The sequence below is a fragment of the Aspergillus wentii genome (genome assembly GCF_001890725.1).
Source record: "Aspergillus wentii DTO 134E9 unplaced genomic scaffold ASPWEscaffold_3, whole genome shotgun sequence".
In the NCBI taxonomy this organism is placed as follows: domain Eukaryota; kingdom Fungi; phylum Ascomycota; class Eurotiomycetes; order Eurotiales; family Aspergillaceae; genus Aspergillus; species Aspergillus wentii.
The window spans coordinates 2819198-2841946 of NW_024467834.1; the positions used below are offsets into that span (position 1 = coordinate 2819198).

Sequence of the window (22749 nt, forward strand, 5' to 3'; positions counted from 1 at the left end):
TAATATTAAATGCACCTGTCAACTTGTCAAGTGGTGAAGAACAATGGCCACATCTTCAGCCTCTCCCCAGTCCCCTCTCTGTCTACTATCTGGCTGGCTGTTTGATCGTCCACTTGTTCTTTTTCTTTTCTTTTCTTTTTATATTTATAATAATATTAATATTAATTGAAGGCAGGAGGAATGAAATTATCAATTACTATTCTTATAAAGCTGTTCATAAATAATAGCAAAATTAACGATCTTCTTCCCCTCCCTTTTCCTTTATCCACCCATTCTTTCGATCGAATAGCCTTTGGGGAGCATTAATTAGAATTAGCATCAGCATTAATTCATTTAGGAGTCTAGCTTCTCCCCAGACCTGTCACGGACTTTCTGTCTCTCTCTCTCTTTCTTTTCTTGCGTTCGCTCTTCACCTTTGTTTGCGGTGGTTGTCACCTTGCTTTCTTTTCTTTTTCTTCTTCGTCCTTTTCTTCTTCTATTTGCTTTTCTGCTCTTCCCGTTTCCCTGGGTCTTCGTTGCTGTGGAGGGGGCCCTTTACTTTGCCTGCCCGAGGTTCCTCTTAATCTTATAATCTCTCCTCTTCTAGTACGTGCCGTGATTTCCTCCTATTCTTCTTTTCTTTCTCTTCAACCACCTCCGCTCTTTCTTCTTTCAGGGACCCTCTGTTAACACGCCGACTTGCCGCAGGACGTCAACTCGCGCGACTTATCCCCTCACCTCGCAGTCCCTGATTAGGAAAAAAGAAAGAAAAAAAAAAAAAAAGAGAAAAAAGGAAAAATAGAAAAGTGCCTATCTATCGATCGAACGAATCATTTCACGACTGATGACTATCCTCCTACTCGTCATTCCTTGATAAACAATCGCCATTTCCGATCTTCCTTTGATACTCTGTCTTTCCTTCAAAAGATCAGGGTCGACTTGCGATCCCCTCAATTATTAAGGGGTCATGACGGTTTCGCCGCCGGCGTCACCTACGGGCGCACCCCAGCGACCCATCAGCGCCATTATGCGAACCCCACGAAGTAACAGTCGCCTGAGCATGAGCAGTAAACATGGTGGAGGAAGTCGAGCTTCGGATGAGGATGCCAAAACTGCAGTCAAAGTCGGTGCGTTTATACAAGTTCCCCATACTATATTCCAGTCTTTCGTTTGTTCCTGCGCGGGAGGCCTGCTGTGCGATAGCCGGAAACTCTCCCAGAAGACAATTGATTACAGTTTGGTTGTTTGTGTTCGGTTACTGACACCGCGTTGCAGCGGTCCGTGTCAGACCACCTTTAAAACCCACCGATCCAGGATACGAATTGATTCCGCAACGCTTCCAACGTTCTATGGTCCACGTCACGGCACCGACCAGTCTCGCAGTCGATGTGCCACAAGGCCGCAAGCTGTTTGTCTTTGATCGGGTTTTCCCTGAAACTGTGGATCAAGAAGGCGTCTGGGATTACCTCAATGACAGTGTCAACTCCTTCCTGCAGGGCTACAATGTCTCCATTCTGGCCTATGGCCAGTCCGGCGCGGGCAAATCATACACTATGGGAACTTCGGGGCCCAACGAACAGAATGATAACAGCAACATGGGTTGGTTCTCCTGTGTGTGTTCTTTATACTCATGGAATCATGGCTAACGTTAGGATAATTGGAATAATAGGAATCATCCCACGCGCCGCACAGCTTCTGTTCGAACAACTTGATGGTCCCGCGAAACATAACCGCAATGGCTCGACCGGCCTTCGGACTCCAGCGCGATATTCTATGAGCTCGACCTCTAGTCTGAACAGAGGAAGCATCGATAAGAGCTGGCAGATGAAGGCTACCTATGTCGAGATTTACAACGAACAATTGCGAGATCTCCTACTACCGGATTCGACACCCCTCGGCGATCGCAGCACAGTCACAATCCGCGAGGATGCAAAAGGCCGCATCATCCTCACTGGCCTGCACCAGGTCAACATTAACTCCTTCGAGGACTTGATCGGTGCTTTGAATTTTGGTTCCTCGATTCGACAGACCGATTCCACCGCCATTAACGCCAAATCCTCTCGATCGCATGCAGTATTCAGTCTGAACCTCGTTCAACACAAACCAGCCAACGCGACCCCTCTTAAGGACAAGCGGATGTCCATGCCTGCTGAGATTGGTTCGGATCAGTCCATGACTGTCGACAGCAAGCTCCACTTCGTCGATTTAGCTGGAAGTGAAAGGCTTAAGAATACCGGAGCATCGGGAGAACGCGCACGGGAGGGTATTTCCATCAACGCTGGCCTGGCTGCCTTGGGCAAGGTCATCTCCCAGCTTTCTTCTCGCCAAGCAGGCTCGCACGTCTCTTACCGCGATTCCAAACTCACCCGACTCCTCCAGGATTCGCTCGGAGGAAATGCTTACACATACATGATCGCCTGTGTTACCCCGGCCGAATTTCATCTGAGCGAGACTTTGAATACGGTCCAATACGCGCAGCGAGCCCGGGCAATCCAGAGCAAGCCTCGCATTCAGCAAGTGGCCGACGAGAGCGACAAACATGCGGTAATCGACCGACTCAAGGCTGAGGTGGCTTTCCTGAGACAGCAGCTTCGGAATGCTGAAGACAGTGACCGTCGAAATGCCGTACCACAAGAGCGAGCCGAGCGTCAGAACGAAAGGGAAAATGAACTCCAAAACCAGCTTCTTGACTTCCAAGAAAGCTACAATGCCCTCAGCCAACGTCACGCAAAGCTCGTTTCAGAACTTGCCAGGGATTCCGAACAACCAAATGGCAGTGCTGATGATGCTGCCTCCACAGTTGGCAAGAGCTCTGTTGAAAGACTCAAGCGGTCGCATTCCTTTGCCGAGTCCGTCGAACAGGTAGTACTCGAATACGAGAAGACTATCCAGAGTCTCGAGTCTTCCCTTTCGAACACCCGGTCATCCTTGTCTGTGACTGAAAGCACCCTCCTGGAACGTGAAACCAAGTGCGCCTACGTCGAGACTGTCAATGCGCAGATGCAGTCACGTATTCAGAAACTGTTAGATCGAGAAGCTAGTACAGAGTCATATCTTCATGATCTGGAATCTAGGATCGACGGGCAATCCTCTGGCGAAGAGAAACATGCCGCTATTATTTCCGAGCTACGCAAGGAGCTCAACCGCGCCCGCGAGAGTGAAGCTGGCTGTGAAGACTACATTTCGACATTGGAAGAGCGTCTCGCCGAGGCCGATCAAGATATGGAGCTCATGCAGCGAGAAGTGAACCGCTTGGAGCATGTCGTTGAGCGCCAAAGAAGCCTTGGCAAGTTGGACAACCTTCTCTATGATCTTGACCAAGTCCAGCAGAATGGAACCAAGCAGAGCGACAAGCATGATGAATTCGAACAGCCCGTACCAATTCAGAGTGCTTCCAACCATCGAAAGAGAGCCATGTCTCTTGGTGTCTTGACCGAGGCTGTCGAGACTGCGATTCCCGAATCTGACGAAGACCTCGCCGAAGCGGCTCCAGTCGAGGGCGAAACACTTGAATCAGAACTGGATCACCAGGCAGGCTCCGACCTGGAAGTTCTGGAGAAGGTCACTAGCCAGCTTTCGCCCCAGCGTACTGAGTTCAGCCCCGAAAATTCCGCTCAGTCTAAATTCGTTGCGGATAAGCTCGACACTGTATCCCAGGAACTCTTCGATTTGCGGATGCAGCACGAGGCTACCGTGAACGATTACGAGTCTCTCGGAGCCAAGTACGAAGAGGCTCTAAAGGCTTTAGCCGAGCTGCGACAGGACGCTGCGGATGAAGCCCGCCACCCTGCCCCCGAAGTTGAACAACTTGCGTCGCCTGCCCCTACTTCTCGTCCTGTTTCTTTTTTAGGCGATGCGAAGGGGGTCGACGCCAAGACTGGCGCACAACCCTCATTCTCGCAATCACTCTCTTCGGAATTATCCTTGGCCGGGGAGTCTGCTACTTCGCCCGTAGTTTCTAATGGCATTTCCGAACCAAAGGTGCCCGAGGGTGAAGAAGCTGGAACTCAAGAAATCGAAAACATGCGCAAGCTTCTTACAGAGCACCAGGAAGGTGTTGCCATCATGACCCAGAGATACGCCGAGTTGCAATCCGAGCACGAAGATACTCTTGGACTGATAGAATCTCTCAAAGCAGAGCTCCAGACTTCCAAGTCCAGCCCGTCGCCTACTACCCCCAACTTCAAATCTCAGGTCATCCGAAGGAAGACTAGCCAAAGCCTGATGTCCAGCGTGGATCGTGCCCATCGCTCAATCGCTGCTATCAGGAATATCGCAGTCGAGCAATTTGCAGAGAGCCCTGACACGATGCAGAACCTTGAAGTCCACCTCGATTCCGCCATGCATGAGCTTCACAGTCGTATGGAACGCATCCAGTCATTGGAGGCCGAGAACCAGAGCGTCAAGAAGGAGATGGAGATGAAATCAACCATCATTTCCGGCCTCACAAGGGAAAGATCCAGTTTGCAAGGAGGAGCACCGTCAGTGGACATCGGCCTTGTGTCTCAATTACGTGACCAGGTTGTTCAACAAGAAAATATGATGAATGACTTGAAGGAGTCGCACGATGCTAGAGAGCAGGTGCTGCTTTCTGAAATCGAGTCTCTGACTGGCCTTCTCAAGACCCAAGAGGCAGCTGCGCAGGCAAATGACGTGAGCTCCGATGAGCAGGAGAAGAGGATTGGGGCTCTCGAGGGCGAACTGAGCGAGTGGAAGGGCAAGCACCAGACTGCCATTGATTCTCTGCAGTCCTCTGAGGATCAACTTAACTCGACCCTCGCCGAGCTGGATGGTGCCTTGGCTTCTGTAGATGCCACACGCTATAAGCTCACTCCTTCGGGTCAGACCTACGGCGACAGAGAGGCTGCTTCAAGAAAGCTTGAAGCCGACCTCGTCAAGCAACATGAGCTTGTCGAGAATCTGATGCAAAACATCGAGGAGCACAAAGCGACAATTGCATCTCAGCTCGAGAAAATCAGCTCTCTCGAACAATCGCACATTGCAGCTCAAGAACAAGTCTCGACAGAGGCTGGCAATGCCAGTGAGTCTGTTTCGGGGCTTGAAAAAGAAATTGAATCCCACAAGTCTCTTGTTGAGTCTCACAAGAAGGACCTGGAGTCCCTGCAAGAGTCTCACAAGCGAGAGCTTGTCGAACTGGAGTCGCGTACTGCAGCTGCAGCGCAGGCTGAGTACGAAGCACGACTCGCAGAGAGAAACGCTGAACATGATAAGGCCATGGAGACTTTGAGATCCGAAATCGTGGAGTCACGAGAAGAGCTGGTGAAGTTGCTCAAGATGGTTTCCGGACTCCTCAACTCGGATGTCACTGCGGACAACCTCGCTGAACAGCTTCAGGATATCTTGACGCAGAAGCAACACTTCTCTGACAAGTATGCCGAGATGATGGATACGAATGAAGACCTTCGCAAGAAACTGGAGCTCAGCGGTGGTGACAACAGCGCGTTGGAGGAGCTCAACCAGAAGAACACTGCCCATGCCGAGAAGGTTAGTGAGCTTGCTCTCTTGGTTGCCACTATGGAAGACACCGTGCGCTCCAAGGACGATCAGATCAAGAAGAAGGAAGCTCTGGTGGAGGAGATCACCGCTGAGAAAGACAAGAGCTTGCGTTTGGTTGAGGAGCTTGAGGACCAAATCACCAACAGCTTCGACCAGCACCACAACCGTCTTTCTGTCATCCAGCAAGAGCGTGATCAGGCCTTGGAAGATGCCAAGGCTAAAATTGCCACTTATGAGGATGATATCGAAACCTACCATATGCGCATCGAGCAACTCGAGGTAATCTCCTCCTTAGATCCCTATAATGACCCCCGACTAATCGACCTGCAGCTTCAAATCAAGAACAGTGGAGGCCAAGATTCTTCGCACGACCGCAGCAGCTCTCTCACATCCAACCTACGCAAGAGCTCCTCTGCGACTTCTCTCCCCTCTCCACCTCCCGCTATTCCCCTTCCACCACTCCCCAGCATTGCTTCTGCAACCAACGGCAACTCTGGCAGTATTTCTCCCCCAAGCTCTCGGCATACTAGCAAGGAGCTGGTCAACGCCCAGATTGTCGAGGATCAGGAGGCTCGTATTCGCACCATAGAGAAGCATCTCTATGCCGAGAAGCAGCTCACTGCTACTCTGGAAGAAGCTCTCGGAGACCTTGAGGCGCAGAGCAACAAGGTCAAATCCGACTGCGAGGCTTGGAAGAAGAAGGCCTGGCAATTGGAAGACGAGCTCGGCACACTCCGCAAGGAACGCAACTCCCAGCGTCTCTCGCTTCAAGCTGTCGAGGAAGAACGAAGCGCCCGTCGCGAGGCCGAAGCTGCCAGAGCCCAACTGGAAGAGCGGATGAATGCGCTCAACAAGAAAAAGAAGAAGAGCACACTCAACTGTTTCTAAAAAGCATTTGTGCTTACCAAAGAGTTTTCGTCTGATTTTCTTTTCTCTTTTCTTTGTGTTTTTTTATCATGCTTTTTGACATTGTTTTTGACACCCCCTTCCATGAAGATGAAGTTGCAGCCCTTTTCTGTATTATGAGTTCAACGTCGATTCCCCTTACTTTCTCGATTAGTTGATACCTTTACGCTTCTCTGTGTATTTCACACCTTTTTGTTAACACTTTTTTGATGCCCTGTCACCCTTTCGATTCTACTCATGAGCCCTCAGCTCCTTTCATGATTTCTACTTTACGACATATTTGTGATGGATTATAGCTTTGGCTGGAACCTTCACTGTACATTTTACTTCAACGTTTTACTGTGCTTACGTCTCTATATCTTCGATGTTGTCTTCTTTTAAACATTTTTGATTTGCAGATGTATGCCATAGCTTTTTCTTCTATGACTTTTCCCTATCTTTTCTTTTGCAGATTTGCGGTTACCCCATTGTCTTTGCAGTCGTTAAATCGTATACATGTACAGAGAATTGTAGATACCATCCATCTGTTTGTTGGAAGATTTAATACAGTATATTCTGACTTAATTATTTCTTAACTCCCTTCCAACATGTAGTCGTACTAGTAAGTGAAACAATCAACTGCCTTGTCATCACATGACGTAGCGATTCCGCCGCGTGTCCTTGACCTTCAAACGCAATTCCCCCTCCCAATCTCCGAAGAAATGAGCCAATTCTCTCTTCCAGACTCAATTGCCGGAAAATCCCACCCGAGACCGCCATGACGGGCCTCAAACGCTCCAACGTGATCATCATCCACCCGGACCTGGGCATAGGAGGCGCGGAGCGGCTCATCATCGACGTGGCGCTTGCGCTCCAGAACCGAGGCCACCGTGTGACGATCTACACCTCCCACCGCGATAAGTCGCATTGTTTCGAGGAAGCGCGCGATGGCACTCTCGATGTCCGTGTGCGCGGGAATACCGTATTGCCCGCGCACATCTGTGGACGTCTGCATGTCCTCATGGCGGCGCTGAGACAGCTCCATCTTACCGTGTCTGTGCTGCAAGAGCTGGGCTCGAACAACGACACCACGACCGACTCGTCAAACCCCGAAGACGACATTTTCATCGTTGACCAGCTCCCTGCTTGTGTGCCTGTGCTGAAATGTCTGGGCCAGCAGTTTGCGCAGACCCGCCAGCGGATTCTGTTCTACTGCCACTTTCCGGATCAATTGCTTGCGCGACGGGATGAGGGGAGCTCGGTTTTGAGGCTTGCGAAGGTCCTTTATAGGTGTCCGTTTGATTGGTATGAGGGGTGGGCTGTGAGTGCGTCGGACAAGGTGGTTGCCAATTCGAACTTTACGCGCGGGGTTGTGAGTGATGTCTTTGGGTTGGGGAAGTTTGGGGATGTGCGGGTTATCTATCCGTGTGTTGATACAAATGGTGGAAATGAGAAAGCCATTGAAGGGGAGGAGAAGCTTTGGGGTGGGAAGAAGATATTGCTGAGTATTAATCGGTTTGAGAGGAAGAAGGATATGGCTCTTGCGATACGGGCGTATCATGGACTTGGTGCGGAGAAGAGAAAAGGGACTCGGCTGGTAATTGCTGGTAAGGCGTCTTCTTTTTATTATTGCTGTTGCGTTGGCGGATATCTGACTTGTGCTTTCTACAGGCGGTTACGACAACCGGGTCCAGGAGAATGTCCAGTATCACAAGGAACTCGACGAGCTGGCAACTAGTCTGGGATTGCAGACAGCTACATCGAAGACCGTCGTCTCTGCGCTCTCCATCCCCGACTCAATAGATGTGCTCTTCCTACTTTCCGTCCCAACCGCTTTCAGAGATATCCTCCTTTCGCAATCCAAACTGCTCCTCTACACCCCCATCAACGAACACTTTGGCATTGTCCCCGTGGAAGCCATGCATGCCGGTATCCCGGTTCTGGCTTCGAACACTGGTGGGCCATTGGAGACCATTGTCGAGGGCGAAACGGGCTGGCTCCGGGACGCAAAGGTGGACGCCGATTGGACCGCCGTTATGGACAAGGTCCTGTACGGGATGGACCAGAAGGACGCCGAGCGCATGTCAGTCGCAGGCAAAAACCGAGTCGAGGAGGAATTCTCTCTGACCGCTATGGGTGACCGGCTTGAGAGGGAGATTGGGGACATGCTCAGCTCCGAGAGACGGCCATTCAATGGATCGCAGCCGCTGCTTATCGCCCTGGCGCTGTCTGGTTTTGTGCTATCTGTGCTTGCCATACTGATTTTGAAGACTCTTTAAATTTCTTTACATAGATCAATACCCCCTTTTTATTCTGTTGATACAATATCATTCCATTCTTCTTTCCTTATCAAGGCAAATCTATGTAACACGTGATCTCGCGCCTGCCGACGCGGTGACGTCGCGTCCACCAACGATCATCTCCGCCAAAAGTCCACGCCAGCACCAAACCAAAGACAGGAATTGCATCGCCATCATCGCGGAAATGCCAGAGGTCATTGACCTTCTCTCCTCTACTCCGCCGCCCCGAGAGGACCGACCCCGACAACCACCTGTGCCAACAAAGCCAGCAGCGCCCTCAAACCCGCCCCTCCCCGCAACTTCTTTCTTGTCCGACGATAGTATCGATGTCTCACTATTCAACTACGACGATCTCGACAACCCTACGAACAAAAGACGACGAGTAAGCGAAGAACCCCAATCGCGGCACGAAACAACTACACGGGTAGTATCCAAACAGTCATGTTTCCAATTCTCAGACGAAGATTTCGGCCTTCCGCCGCCTCCCCCTCCTCCCGGTCCTTCTGAGCCGAAGCCCTCAACTTCAGCATGGGACGTGCTGGAATCAGATCCTATTGTCTTCACTTCCTCTGCTCCGGAGCCTGCTGGCAGGCCTCCTGTGATTCGGAAGTCGAATTTCACCCAAACGAATACTATTACGATCGATGATGATGATTTTGATTTTGACGATTACAACGATGACAACGACGGTAATGGTAAAAAGAGTGCGGGTGGTGCTGTTGCGCGTAGAGTTGAGCGTGATGAGATTGAGGAATTCAGCGATCAGATTCCGCTGCCTGATTTGAATGAGTTGATTGCTCTCGAGGAGAGTACGAAATCCACCGCAAATCCGCTTTACTCCAATAGGACAGCGAGTTTGTTGGCGAGTCTCGAAGAACGTCCGAAGGCTGGTCGTGGTGGAAAGGTAGCTTCGAAGCCAGTGGGTCGTCCGCGAAAGGACAAGGACATTGATGATGAATTGTCGGACGATTTGGTCGAGCCTCGGAAACCGGCGAGAAAGACTTCCAGTAAACCTACGACTGCGGATAAAGAAGCGAAAGCCAGAGAGCGAGAAGCGGCTAAGGCGCAACGTGAACGTGAGAAGCAATTAGACAAGGAACGGAAGCAGAAGCTCAAGGAAGAAAAGGCCAAAAAGAAGCAGCTGGCTCAGGACATCTCGGAGGTCAACAAGCTCAAGGTGGATAAAAAGAACTCGACGCCCGAGATGTTACTCGATATGTCGTCCTCGTTAGAAGATACTAATGTCGGGAATCAATCTATCGAGTTTATGAAACGCCTTGGTGTCGAACATACATTCTTTGCAAGCTCAATTTCCAATATCGTCAGATGGCGCCGGAAAGTCACTGCTAAATTCAACGAGGGAGCAGGGTATTGGGAACCATGTCCCCTCCACATCCGTCAAGAGGAGCATGTACTGTGCCTGCTAACAGCACAAGATTTTGTGGACATGGTGATTGCACCCGCAGACTCAGACGAAACAGACACCCTTGAGCAGCATGTTCTTAAACTAAAAAATGCTTACCCCAATTGCAAACCCATATATCTTATTGAGGGTCTTGGGGTTTGGATGCGAAAGAACAAAAATTCGAGAAACCGGGCTTATCAGGCTGAAGTCCGACGCCAATTCGAACAATCGAATGATGCTCCTGCTACAACTGCAACTGGTCGTCCCCGCAAGAAGGCTAACAAGCCCGAAACCACGCCTCCTATAGATGATGATACAGTCGAAGACGCTCTCCTTCAGCTCCAAGTCACATACTCTTGTCTCATCCACCACTCCAACGCAGCTCCAGAGTCGGCAGAATGGATCAAGAATTTCACGGAGCATGTGTCCACGATCCCCTATCGGCTCGAACGAATGGAAGGAAATGACTCAGCTTTCTGCATGGACGTCGGCCAGGTCAAGTGCGGCGACGACAAAGAGGATACATTTATCAAGATGTTACAAGAAGTCAACCGCGTCACTGCGTCAATGGCATACGGCATTATTCCCAAGTATCCCAGCGTAACGGATTTGGTCAAAGCAATGCGCACCCATGGTCCAGGGATGCTGGAAGATGTCAAGGTACGTTTCTACTTTTCTAGCCCCGTCCTTCTCAGGCATCACAGATCTTTTAATTCGACTCTTTTTGGTAGAAATCCGCAAACAAGACTGGGGGTGTAACCGAATCCCGCATCGGCCCAGCTGCTAGCAAACGATTGTACAAAGTTTTTACAGGTCTTGATCCATCGTCGACTGATATCTGATCATTCTTATTTCTCTGTCTAACCATTTTATACCCTTGGGACATTTTACTCTGCAGACTATTTTGCACACTTAGCTTTTTTGAAATTTCTTATTTTGTATAACTACTTTTTCTCCCCTTTAAGGTCTCATCCTATCTTGTCGTCTTTTTGTCGAAGTCGGTTGGCTCACTTTACGATGTATTTGTCTGGAACAGATGCAAAATAATTGGCTCAAGTCTGATCATTTCATTATACTGCTGATCTAGGCCAATATTCTTTTCAAAATCATGCAGTGCTATTCCAAAAAATATAATCATTCTGATGCATCACAACTGAGGTGGAAATTTTATACAGATAGTCAAATCACCATGACATCTAATCGCGCAGTTGTCCTGTTATGAATATGTCATTCAAAACCACGATATGCCCGAAACGCTCCACGTCTATATAGCAATATGTGCAGAATAGATATCCAAGTAAAAGTCTTATGTCCTGGTTATTCAATTGAAAGAAGGCTTAGACAACAACACCTCTCTTTCTCCACGATCGCCAAGCGATTATCCATGCCACGATAGCGACAAACACGCTGGCCGTGCATCCCACAGCCCAGAAGCCATAACACTTCCAGCCATGGCATTGTCCATCAGCAGCACCATTACCGTTATCAGTGGCGATCTGGTAGCCGCGGGAGTAAATGAGCCCCCAGACGGCGGCGCCACCGGCAGGAACCATAGCGACGATCCCCCAGTTTGTAGCGAAGTTCTCCACTCCCCAAACAACAGATATGATGATCGGGACGAGGGAGAAGGAGCTTCCATAGCCAAATCCGATTAAGGCTGTGGAAATGTGTGACAGCTCGGGGTGGCGGAGTGGCAGGGGCGATGAAAGGAGAAGGTATCCAAGGGCAAGAAGAAGTGCGGAAGGTAGGAGGAACATCATACGGGAGAGTGTGGTACGGTTTTCTTGAGCGGAAGGTGACGAGGAGCGGCCGTGTTCCAGGCTACCTGGGAAAAGATGGTTTGCTCGGGGTGCAAAAAAGTCGGAAAGTGATCCCGTGAGAAGACGGGCGATGGTCGAGGTAAGTGCAACCGTAGTGACATGGGTGGACGATAGACCAGCCGGTGCTGGAGCATTGGGTGGATACGACTTTGGTGTTAATGTTTGGATGATAGTACCCAGCTAGAAAGGAGTATATGTCAGTAAGACAGCCAATCTTTAAAGAGGATGAAGCACGAACATTGTTGATATACGCTTCTCCCGGGCCGGTAACCAGGAAGAAGCCCAGTGCGAGCCACCACATAGTCTGATCTTTGAGAAACAGTCTTGTTTCGTAGTTCAGCAGCCAGTTTTTCTTTCTATTCTCCTCCTCTTCTCTTTCCTTCTCGCGTCGTCTTTTATCACGCTCCTCTTCAGACAAGGTTCGTGTTTGCTCATCGCCATCCACCGCTCCATCAGTCTGGTCAGAAAATGTACCATACGCAGCTCTGACTTCGCTTCTTGACCGGAAGAATTCGCTCTGCTCAAGCAAACCGCTGCGCTCAAGCTCTTCTACTGCCTCATCAATATACTTTTCCTCTTCCTCGTCCACAATCCTGAGTCCAAATACCCCAATAAAGCCAATGCTTATAAGCAGCAAAGCTAGGAATAAGAAGTAGCGGAACACGTCAAGGTCTCCTCGACTGCCATCTTCCAAGCGTTCGAAAAGGAAGTATGTCCCCACCTGACTCTGCCACATACCACTGAGTCCAAATCCTGCAATAGGTATGGCAAGCATAATACCCTTGTGCTTGCCCCTACCGAAGTTCTTTGCGCAGGTCGCTACTGCAGCCAAATACAGACAGCTGGTTGCTGTTCCAATCAAAATAAATGCCACGATCATTACCCCGAAAGACCATCCCGATCCACCAGCGTCGGGAGGTGGTCCACTCTTGTAGGTAAATGCAGCCAGAAGATAGCCTCCTCCAAAAAGAATTCCGGAGAGTAAAGCCAGAGGAGATGGCGAGTAACGATCGCACAGATATCCAAACAATGGCACAGGGAGATACATAGAGATCTCAGCTGCAATGGAAACGGCATTGACCCGGAGCTGAGTATAATGAAGACGGGTGAGAAACAGGGGTCCGTAGAGTGAAAAGGCAGTGATACTTCCAGCACCCAAGCTATAAATGACAACCTTGTCAGTTCTTACAATCGTAAAAAGCCTGAGAGTATTGCCCATCGATGCAAAAGAGCAACCCCCGAAAGTGACTCACCAGCTAATCACGCCCCAGATAAAACTGCACACTCGCACCACTTCCTTGGCCATCTTCTTTCGGTCTCTCTCAACAATCTCTTCCACCACATTACTCAAGAGACCGTCACTACTTTCCCCAGAGATCCTCTGGTCGAGTCCGGGGCGCGGTGCCCCATCTTCTCCCTCCACGCCAAGATCTGCATCCTGAAGGAGCGGCCGATTGGTATCGAAATCTCGCTTGTCAATAGATGAGTCTGCCTGGCCATACGAGCCGGTCATTCTGCTTCTGTTTCCAGTTCACCTCGTATAATCCGACTCGCAAACACAAAGACGGTGAGAAAGCGCCGACACGATAAGAACGAGTTCCACCGATAAGGGGTGTTGTCGGCTTATAGTTTTTTCGACAATCAATCGGCCGGCCTAAGATATATAACAACTCGCAAATATCTTTCTCAAACCGGGGTTTCGTAGATTATTTTGCTCTGGTGAACAATTCGTCTGACCAACGAGATCAGTTGACTGACTTGGCTGTCTGACTGACTGGTCGTTTCTCGGAATTCGGGTCACCCTACGTCACTCCGACGGTCTATGCGGTGAGGGACATTATGACAATGATGGAATGACTCAATGAGAAATGGAGGGAAGCGACAGAGATAATCATAGACAGGGGAATCAGATAGCTACCCAGCTTATCACGCCAGGGACAGGAACTGTGAGGGATCAGCTGCAGGAAGAAAGGGAGGACTGGACTCGTCTTGACGTGGCGGACGGAAGATAGGCCGCTTATCGCTGACGCACGTGATTTATCGGAGCTATCACGTATGGGGTAGAGTCCCGGGGCTACTCTGTAGGTATGTAGTACGAATAAGCAGTTTAGAATCAAGCCGAAAAGAGTCGATTAGTTAGATTAGGTATTGCCAGCTAGAGATCTTCTTGTCTAAAGTTCAAGGCAAAATTGTATGTACACAAACACATCCACCCCACCCATGCTGTTAAAAGTGCAGAAAAGGTCCAGGGAATCGGACAACTTCCCGGGAGGTATAATCAATAAAACATGTCCGAGAACAAAACAAAACGGAACGGGGGACACGACACATTAAATAGAAGATAAAAGCAAGAAAGGAAGAAAAAGATAAAAAAGAGACAATTTCATACACGCCATCAGAAGTGAAGTGATCCCCGCATGAATCCCGGTCCAATATGCATCCAGGCATAGATGACCAAATCCTCGGGGTGATTTTTGCGCCATGATCAGATCATCAGTGTCATACCACTGTCACCAAATGCCATGTCCCGGTCCCGTCTCAATTTTCCACCTCAATAGTCATAAGAATGTCGTTGAGATCATGGCAGGCTCGAATCGAAATCGTTGAAGAGAATAAATGCAGGGAACGAAATTGAAAATGTACCCCCAGTCCGTTGCCATGCGATAATGACGCCTCCCACGAAATTGCATTTGAACTTGATCATTGAAGGTGTGGAAACGCAAGCCGACAACTCCAAACCGAATAGAAAAAAGGAGCATAACAAGGAAATGAGAAAAGAAGAAAAGCAAAAAGTATGAACGACATGCAGGTCCCGGAAGGAATTATCGTCGAAGAATGCTAGAAGCTCACTTCGCCAGGGTCATCCTCCATAACACCTTCATCCAAGTAGCGGTCCGATGAAGCCTCGTTACCAGAAGTTCGGGATCCAAGGGCTATAGCTTCACCTTCGCCTCGTTCAACGTAATCATCGTGCATAGTCTCCTTGAGGATGCGCTGGAAGTACATTCTCAACGTCCGAAGGCCACGAAGATAACCGCGATCGATATCATCTGGATGCTGGGGTGGGCAGCGTGTATCCGGTGGTAGTACATCCTCGCCGGTAACACAATTTGCAAAGTCGACAATCTTCAAGTGAACATCGAGATTTCCGCGTCCATCATCAGAGGTACGGCGGTGCAAAGGGTTTCGCTTGACGGGAGACTGGGTATCGGTCTTTGGCATCGTATCGGGGTCGGCCGGGTCTCCATCGTAAAGGATCAAGAGGCTACTGGCATAGAGACGATAACTCTTGAGTTTTCGAATCATGTTTTCCAACTTCCCAATCTTCTCCAGAATAACCGGGATCTTTTTGGCTACGCTGGTGTAACTGACTCCGTCATAGAGAAAGCGAGTAAGAGCATCCTGGAATTCGCGGCCGGACTTTAAATCTCGTCCGAAGTATTTGTCTTCAAACGCATACTCCTGTTTCTTGATGTTCCAGGTTTGCATGCCACAGAGACGTACACCAAGTTGCTGTGAAGTGGTAGACTGGCATTTTCGCCTCTGGGACTTCCTTTTCTTGTCATCCGCTTCAATCCCATACTGACGAGTGCCCATTTTCAAATCGAGCACACAAGGTTTGCTCATTCCAGCTGTGAGATCCTCCAGAAGTAAGAAAAATTGCACTCTTTCGTCTTTGCGCGTCTGAGCTTCTTTAGGGTTGGCCGGGAGGTGGAAAGGGTTCTCGTCCTTGACCTCGAGGCGGACAGGAAGGCTTGGAGGAGGATCAGAAGGAACATGCTCATCAGCTTGTGAATCTTCAGGTGCGACAATTTCTAGGGGAGGTTGCTCTGGAGCTTCCTTGGCTAGGCGGTTCGGTGCCATGGAAGGGTCACCTTCCATTGAAAAGATCTCATCTTCTCTATCCCCGCCGTAACCATCGTCATCGAAAAACATTAGATCGCCAGTTTTTCCAGAATCCATACTTCCACGTCTTTGGAGCCCGCTGCCTGAATGACGTCGCCTGACTTGTCGAGTTCGATTGAGAGAGCTCGCACGTGGCGGTTGTGGCTCTTCAGTTCGAATCTTTTCGAGACCCTTGTGAGGGGCATCTAATGCAGTGGATGCTGAAGATGACAACCCACGTCCTCCTTCACTTGATTGCTTTGTAATATCTATAGCGGAAGACCTCGGTGGCTCACTCTGCTCTGGGGCAGCCCGACGGCTACTTGCAGTTTGATCTTCCGAGAGATTGGCCCTTCGACGCCCGCTGTCGGATGACATCCTTGGCATGGTGAGATGGCCACGGGCATGTCGCCGATGCTGATGAATTGCGGGTGGACTAAAGACCTCTCGAAGAACCTGCTCCTGTAATTTGCGGTTGACTGTCGTAGCGCCCCAACTGATGTTGTGTCGCTTCAAAGGCGGTGGAGCAACACGCCTATCCTCCAAGGAGCCAGGCAGGGCTTGTTTCTCATGCATCGAAGGTCTATTGCCATTGGAGAAACGGTGTTTGCTCAATGTCGCTTCGTCCGCCGTCCGCGGCCTCTCTGAGCGAGAGAAAAGACCAGCAGGGATTATATGACGATTGTTTTCAAGTATCACTTTTGGGATGATACCAGTCACCTGCGATTGACTGAAAATCCGCTGCGGCTCCGCTGGTTCGGCGGGCTTTGTGTCACCTACTGACGCCCTCTCTGAATGTTTCGCATCATGGGCGTTGCCGTTGGCAGCTTCAATGCTCGTCTGGCCTTCAGCATGTGGCTTGGGTCGCTTTGGGTTCTTGGAAAAGGTTACATTCAAAACACCAATATATCTGAGGGAAGAGCTTATCAGTGTGTTTCTCGATTGGGAAAGATTACTCTGGTTTAATGGATTTGCCGGGTTGGGAAATCACATGGTTCCCCTGCGGCGCAACAGAACAAGGGGGGATGGGCTCAGTATTTACACACCTTGGAAGAAACATCAGCATCTCAGGGTGTCTACGCTCGATGCGCTCGTAGAATTCGTTCTCTCTGTTGTTGAGCTGTTTGCACACGGCGCGGCGAGAGAATCGAAACACGGTCGTATGCCCGCCAACCTGGTGGCGATAAGGTTTCAATTCAACTGCCCCAACTGGACCTGCTTCATGCTTGCGACGGGGGCGTGGAATACGTTGACGTTGAGTTGGGGTAGCCGTGGGTGTCATATCAAGGTCATCCGTCAGACTCGATTCCTCCTCCCGGCCAGACAGCTCATCGGCAGAGGCAAGTTCCGATTCGCCTGTAGAGTCGCAGCCGTGTTCGGATACTGTACCCAGCGAATTCTCATTAAGTTCTTCTAGAGGGGGCTGCAGGTCTTGCAGGTCGCCATGTAGAATTCTACTATCATTTTTAGATCGAAGAGATATATCCACATGGCTAACTTCCTGTTCACCGGGGATAGCACCTGGCTCTGGCACGAGAACGTGACCTTCCTGCGAAGCTGATGCATTGAATTGCCGCTCATCAGCCCTGTCATCTGGGAAAGACTGGAATTGATCGACCGTAACCCGCTCATGCGGAAAGTATACGGCAGATGATATTTGCTCAGTTCCCTCGTCCTCATAGTCGGAGCAACGACGGTGTTCCTGGTTTTCGTCAGATGGCGGGGATGATCTGTCAGAGGAATCTTTTGGTGTGTAATCCTGCCCCCCTTCCGAGAACTGCGTCGGAATGCTCTTTGAAAACGATGTTCCACGAGCCCCGCCTGGTGTTAGGTGAAAGTTTCGAATTTCCTCAAGGAGGGTGTGGGGCAAAGCCCTATAATGATTTTTGGTAATAGTATCACCATGTGGGTGACCATAGGCCTCATCCACGGAAGGCGGCTCAATCAGCGGTGCATCAACAAATGAAAGATGCGACATGCTCTTGGAGGTTCGAAGGCCAGCATCTCGAGATGATGGCAATGGCTCAGCTTGTCTTTGGTTTCCTAGGTCATGATGCTCCCAGCCATAGGGTGGTTCCTCATGGATGGCATCTGGCGTATCGTATGGGTCCAGGGGTTCGTCGATTTTCTTACCACGGTCATCCCTTCTCTTCCGGTCTGGAGACGTGGTGTTTTCCTTGAATAGGCCTAGGTAGTGGCTCGACTTGCGGGAACGAACGTGCGAAGTGGGTTCGGCGTTGGTCAGGTTGGCCTCGATCGAATTTTCGACTCTGCCACCTCTGCCACGACGGCTCCGACTCGAGCTCCGTTCGAGCTTAGGTTCGCGAGGGCCATCTCTTGGGGATTCCTCTGACAACTGGTAGGACGTCATGTCAGAGTGGTCGGCAGAAAAGTCATCCCCAGGCGGCAGTACTATCGAGTTACGAGACGACGGAGCATCGCTGAGCGTGCCGGGAATAAAGTCGTAGTCGAACGAAGAATCGCCGGGTTTAGCACCACCCGATACAAATTTTTGAAGGGGCGGGAAACTCTCCCAGGGTGGAGTCTGCGACTTTCCCTCAGCCTCTTGCGGCTTTTCCCAGTCTACATCGGAACGAATCGAGAGCAAAGACGAATGTGGAATGGCGGGCGATGCAAGGAACGAAGGGGAACGCAAAGGGTGGTTTCTGTGGATGTCAACTTCCATGTGGGAGGCGTCGCCGTGAGGGCGATGGGGAAGGACCTTGGAAGTGGAAATGGGAGAAGCAGATGCATTTTCAATGTCGGGGATCTGGGTTATCTGCAGTTCATCATGGGCTGCATCCTGGACGGGTAAAAGTTGGGGGGTGTTGTGAGCCGTGTCTGAAGGAAGATAGTGGGTTGCGAAGATGCTGTCTCGTTCCGACAGCTGAGGGGAGTGAGAGAAATCGGAGCGAGCAACCTTCTCCAAGGGGATCTTGGGGGTCTTTTTGAGAGCAAGGGAAGACGTGGGATTACTCGACCATTGATGAGCAGTTGGGGATTCGGCGCGGGAGGGAGAAGGAGCTTGCTGAACGTCCTGGTGCAAGAGCTGGTCTCGAGCAGGGTGGCGACGCTGCTTGCCGCAGAAGAGATCAGGCCCTTCAGAGCAATCATGTTGGGCAGACGCAGCAGGTGTCACCAGGGGTTCAGACAAGGTATTCTCTGATGCGGACGGAGGGCTTGACATGGGGATGACATTGGTCGGGGCTGCACGGTCAAGACGGTTCGAAGGAGGCCGAGAAGAGAAAGGATGCGGAGCTGGAAAGGTTATGGTTGGGTGTTCCCCGAAGGCGGAAGACGACGAAGAGGAACTGGCGTCACCACGTTGGGTGGCAGTACTGGGAGAGTAGACTGAAGGGGGGGAAATCAAGAAAAGATCAATCATGGCACAACAGCCACGTTCCGGGGGAGCGAGATCTTACAGGCTGGGGAAGGAGAAAAAGGAATTGGCCGCAAATCCGGGAGGATTATAACCGGAGACAATGTCTTAGCAGGCGTAGTAGAAGTTAGTTTTCCAGCGACAGCAAAAGAGATAATAGAGAGGGAGGAAGAAAAGGAACTAACCAGAAAGCGTTGGGCAACCCAAGACGAAATGACGCGGATCTTCGTCACCGCCTTTGGAGTGGAGCCTGGGAAAAAAGGCGGAGACGAATAGTGAGGGAGAAGAGCTGAAGGGCTGAAGGGCTGAGCAGAGAAGAGCTGAGAAAAAATGGAAGAAAAGAGAAGCAAAAAGATGGATGGAAAGTCAGGGGATATTTTCTTATTTTCTTTTTCTTTTTCTTTTTTTCTATCTATTTTACGCAATCGATAGGCAGATAAAAAGGTAATGGTGGAAAATCCCACAAAAGAGTTAAGATATCCTCCATTCCATTCCAGATCTGGCAATTTTCTAATCATTCACTGGGTCTAGATATGCTGCAGTGAATGGCTGGCTATGGATAGATAACATCAGAGATATGGCAGAATCTGCAGTCTGCATCCAAACTATTATATTTTACCTGATAAATCATATCTGAGACGGATAATGATGCATGTTAATCATGGTAATTGCTATTAAATTAGTCTCCTACTAAGAGATACAGAAGCAGCTAACCAGATAACTTAATCGGCTTTGGTGTTTCTGCCGACCTTCCAGAGAACTTCCATCTGCAGAACAAGACAAGTATAGCTAAGTAGCTATCTAACTAGATAGATTAGGATAATAAAGATATCATAGACATCATCTTCATAATACGGAGGAATAATATCTCTATCGAAATCGTACCAACTTATCGCACTATCTCCGATCATCCCTTCCATTGTCATCCATGGATCCCTTTCTCTCCGCACCCGCATGACCTTGCGATCCAATGAATCAAATCATCGCAAAACGTGATCGTCTCGCTGGCTCACCACCACCCTTTCTCTGTCTTCTCTCCTTGCACCCCATTCTCCTCTCGTCACCGTCTATTGTTTCTGCGTCATCTTTGGATGCCCATTCCGGTCCTACATGGCCCATCCATGTCTTTCTGTCCTCCTTGCCTCAATTTCTTGTTTTTTCGTTTTGGTTACGAGACTATTGGTTTTTCGTGTCTGAAGCTGAGTCCAGTTCCACCCCCATCGATCGACCTTTGGGGTTTAGTCTCTTGCTGTTCGACTTATTTTCTCGACACATAGATTTCCCGGGCCCATATCGCTTAGTTTTAGGCCTATCAGCGCATCGTGACTTCACCGTCTCGGTGGTACTGGTGTTGCCGTCAGAAGCCAGGCAGTCAGATGCACTGCGGCCATGATACCTAAAATACCTACACTATCGCCTGCTAGTACAAAATACAGTCAACTAATTCTTCAAATCGCTTCTCTTCTTGCTGCCCAAATCCGCTTCAGTTGGGCTCTCAGTAGGCGGTTTGCTTTTCGTCGACATCGCACTGCATTATTGATCAAGCAACTGCTGACAATTTACTCACACTTCATATATCTACAGTGCCTAAGAATAACACTTGGGTATGCTAATTGGTATACAGATCTGCGGAGTACACTGTACTAAGTACTCCGTAGGTATTCTATTGCCAGCAGATAATTAGGCAGCCGTTTTACTCCCTTTTTGGAGGTATCACAAGCGACAGGCATGTGTACCAAGTGACTCCATACAATCCATATCGCAACCATCCTTCACATACCATTCTATCCATGGATTCCTGGCGGGTTCAATCAAATCCCTTGTAATTACCAGGACCGTCTTTTAACCTCAAAGGCAAAGCTGATAATGGCACCTCAGGACAGCAGTTCGAGTCGGAGACGCCGTGGGAGCTGCCATTTCGACTAACCCTTTGAACAACACTGACGTTCTGGGGTTAAACGAGTATGCAGAGAAACATGTTTGAGTTTTTGGATGATGATATGTTTCACCTCTACTCAAACCTAAAGCTCTATTTTGTCTGAGAATATTTCCTGACCCTATGGACAGACATCCCACCACTGAATGACCTATCATTCTGCACGTTGAAGTCATCAATTGATGCTGGCATGAAGCAGATCAGGCTTATGAAGTCGTTGGGGAACAGCCGACCTTTTGGGTTTGCCTTCTTTGTCTCTTCGGGTCTTTTCATTGAAACTCCCGAGACATTTAACATGCGACTAGTCTTTGTTGGCACATTAATCGCCTAACAGTTGACTTTTATCAGAAGCGTCACTTGAGTGCATGCCAACTGACGCACATAAAGTACGAAAACGGACAATAAAAACCATATTGTACGGTGTTCAAACTAGGTTTTTGTTTGAGTAATGTTGAATAGGTAGTTCCCTTGCTTATCGTCCTCCCCGAAGCTAGGAGAGTATCGGACGATTACTTTGACCACTTGTCTATGATGCCACAGCGTAGCATTGAAGTGAACTTTGGAAGAAAGCTTAATATCCGTGATGTCAGTCTATACTTGCACATGATATTAGATAAAGCCATAATGGATGAGACATACACCCCCACCTTGATCAATCCCATCTTTAATAAAGCTTAACCTATGCCATTACTATATTCATTTATCAGGGTAACCGCGGAAATCCAGTGTGGGCGTTGAACTCCTCGGAGGTCTATCTGCGGGGAGGGCGGTTCTCTTTAATTGCGCAATCTAGGTAGACAGAGACAGTCAGCATCTGCAGTATGCTTAGGCTGTTAGTGAAGCTCTGCCTAGTTATATAAAGGCTATCGCCAACATGGCTGGTAGTTCTCAAGAATCCATGCTTCCACAGTACATAGGGGAGTGTTTCAACATTCTGTCAAATTAACCATACAAAGTACCCCATATATCATGCTCTTTACTATTGATACTTTATTTCTTTCTTTCTCTGCAGTATAAAAATCTGATGGCAAGGCGCATTCCCAGTGTTTACCTGACGATATATACTGAAAGCCAACTAGAGCACATATCACCAAGACCTCAGCTAACAGTCAAAGAAGGTTGTCTGCTGATTGCTCTCATGGTTCAAATGCAGGGATATAGAAAAAGAAAACATGATCCAAAAATGAGGATATCATCGATATTTGTTGTGGCTTGATAGATGGCTTGCTAGATTAATGCCTCAGGCGCCAAGATTAACCCGATCCGGTCAGTTCATCCGAAGAGATCCTCAAAGGGGCGCCAATCCCACTCTTATCATATTTTGTTTGTTTTGCTTTTAATTGATGGGGTTGCTCCATTATTTTTTTTTGAAACATTGGAGAGGGGAGAGGTCAGTATGGAGCAAAAATTAATTGTCATTGCGTCATGGGCTGCAATCCAACGTCTGTTAGTCGATAGTCAAAATTATCAATCAATCTTGACATTCGTGAGGGTTTAAATATTACAATTCAAATGCTGTGTCTTCCGTCTTTGCCGGATCAAAAGGAGGTGGTTGGAAGTGTACTGTAGATCAAGACTGGCTTTTGAGTTCACAATCAGGGGTAAAAAAGACTCTAAAGAGATGATCTTGGATCAGAGCCCCG

At 49.2% G+C, this 22749-nt stretch overlaps 6 protein-coding genes across 6 annotated transcripts; 4 read left to right on the forward strand and 2 right to left on the reverse strand.

Annotated features, from left to right (window-relative positions):
- Nucleotides 1-946: 946 nt before the first annotated feature.
- ASPWEDRAFT_108087 (kinesin family protein) lies at nt 947-6384 on the forward strand (the record flags this gene model as incomplete). The annotated part of the gene is made up of 4 exons (XM_040827941.1): nt 947-1106; nt 1255-1578; nt 1649-5775; nt 5827-6384. The coding sequence occupies 4 exons, from the start codon at nt 947-949 to the stop codon at nt 6382-6384; spliced, it is 5169 nt and encodes a 1722-aa protein (XP_040691054.1).
- A 775-nt stretch (nt 6385-7159) lies between these two features.
- Nucleotides 7160-8660, forward strand: ASPWEDRAFT_50587 (GDP-Man:Man(1)GlcNAc(2)-PP-dolichol alpha-1,3-mannosyltransferase; the record flags this gene model as incomplete). The annotated part of the gene is made up of 2 exons (XM_040837462.1): nt 7160-7988; nt 8053-8660. 2 exons carry the CDS (start codon nt 7160-7162, stop codon nt 8658-8660), a joined length of 1437 nt encoding a protein of 478 aa, XP_040691055.1.
- Nucleotides 8661-8865: 205 nt separating this feature from the next.
- Nucleotides 8866-10928, forward strand: ASPWEDRAFT_50588 (uncharacterized protein; the record flags this gene model as incomplete). The annotated part of the gene is made up of 2 exons (XM_040837463.1): nt 8866-10746; nt 10818-10928. 2 exons carry the CDS (start codon nt 8866-8868, stop codon nt 10926-10928), a joined length of 1992 nt encoding a protein of 663 aa, XP_040691056.1.
- Nucleotides 10929-11134: 206 nt separating this feature from the next.
- ASPWEDRAFT_450897 (MFS transporter) lies at nt 11135-13775 on the reverse strand. The gene is made up of 3 exons (XM_040836437.1): nt 13160-13775; nt 12145-13066; nt 11135-12086 (listed from the first exon to the last, which is right to left on the reverse strand). Exons 1-3 carry the CDS (start codon nt 13417-13419, stop codon nt 11424-11426), a joined length of 1845 nt encoding a protein of 614 aa, XP_040691057.1. The 5' UTR covers nt 13420-13775; the 3' UTR covers nt 11135-11423.
- A 774-nt stretch (nt 13776-14549) lies between these two features.
- ASPWEDRAFT_450864 (inositol polyphosphate kinase KCS1) lies at nt 14550-19914 on the reverse strand. Its single transcript, XM_040836435.1, has 4 exons — nt 19356-19914; nt 19214-19277; nt 16838-19142; nt 14550-16701 (listed from the first exon to the last, which is right to left on the reverse strand). Exons 1-4 carry the CDS (start codon nt 19686-19688, stop codon nt 14745-14747), a joined length of 4659 nt encoding a protein of 1552 aa, XP_040691058.1. The 5' UTR covers nt 19689-19914; the 3' UTR covers nt 14550-14744.
- Nucleotides 19820-20719, forward strand: ASPWEDRAFT_39069 (uncharacterized protein). The gene has a single exon (XM_040835022.1). It carries the CDS (start codon nt 20141-20143, stop codon nt 20561-20563), a length of 423 nt encoding a protein of 140 aa, XP_040691059.1. The 5' UTR covers nt 19820-20140; the 3' UTR covers nt 20564-20719.
- Nucleotides 20720-22749: the final 2030 nt, after the last annotated feature.

What these genes read in the sequence shown, in the direction of transcription:
- ASPWEDRAFT_450897 (XM_040836437.1), bottom strand. Translation starts at nt 13,419, where the DNA reads ATGACCGGCTCGTATGGCCAGGCAGACTCATCTATTGACAAGCGAGAT. An exon ending in ATCTGGGGCGTGATTAGCTG is followed by an intron (nt 13,067 to 13,159) that starts GTGAGTCACTTT and finishes TGTCATTTATAG; the next exon opens with CTTGGGTGCTGGAAGTATCA. An exon ending in GAGAAGCGTATATCAACAAT is followed by an intron (nt 12,087 to 12,144) that starts GTTCGTGCTTCA and finishes ACTCCTTTCTAG; the next exon opens with CTGGGTACTATCATCCAAAC.
- ASPWEDRAFT_450864 (XM_040836435.1), bottom strand. Translation starts at nt 19,688, where the DNA reads ATGATTAGAAAATTGCCAGATCTGGAATGGAATGGAGGATATCTTAAC. An exon ending in GGGTTGCCCAACGCTTTCTG is followed by an intron (nt 19,278 to 19,355) that starts GTTAGTTCCTTT and finishes ACGCCTGCTAAG; the next exon opens with ACATTGTCTCCGGTTATAAT. An exon ending in ATGCTGATGTTTCTTCCAAG is followed by an intron (nt 16,702 to 16,837) that starts GTGTGTAAATAC and finishes CTCTTCCCTCAG; the next exon opens with ATATATTGGTGTTTTGAATG.
- ASPWEDRAFT_39069 (XM_040835022.1), top strand. Translation starts at nt 20,141, where the DNA reads ATGAATCAAATCATCGCAAAACGTGATCGTCTCGCTGGCTCACCACCA.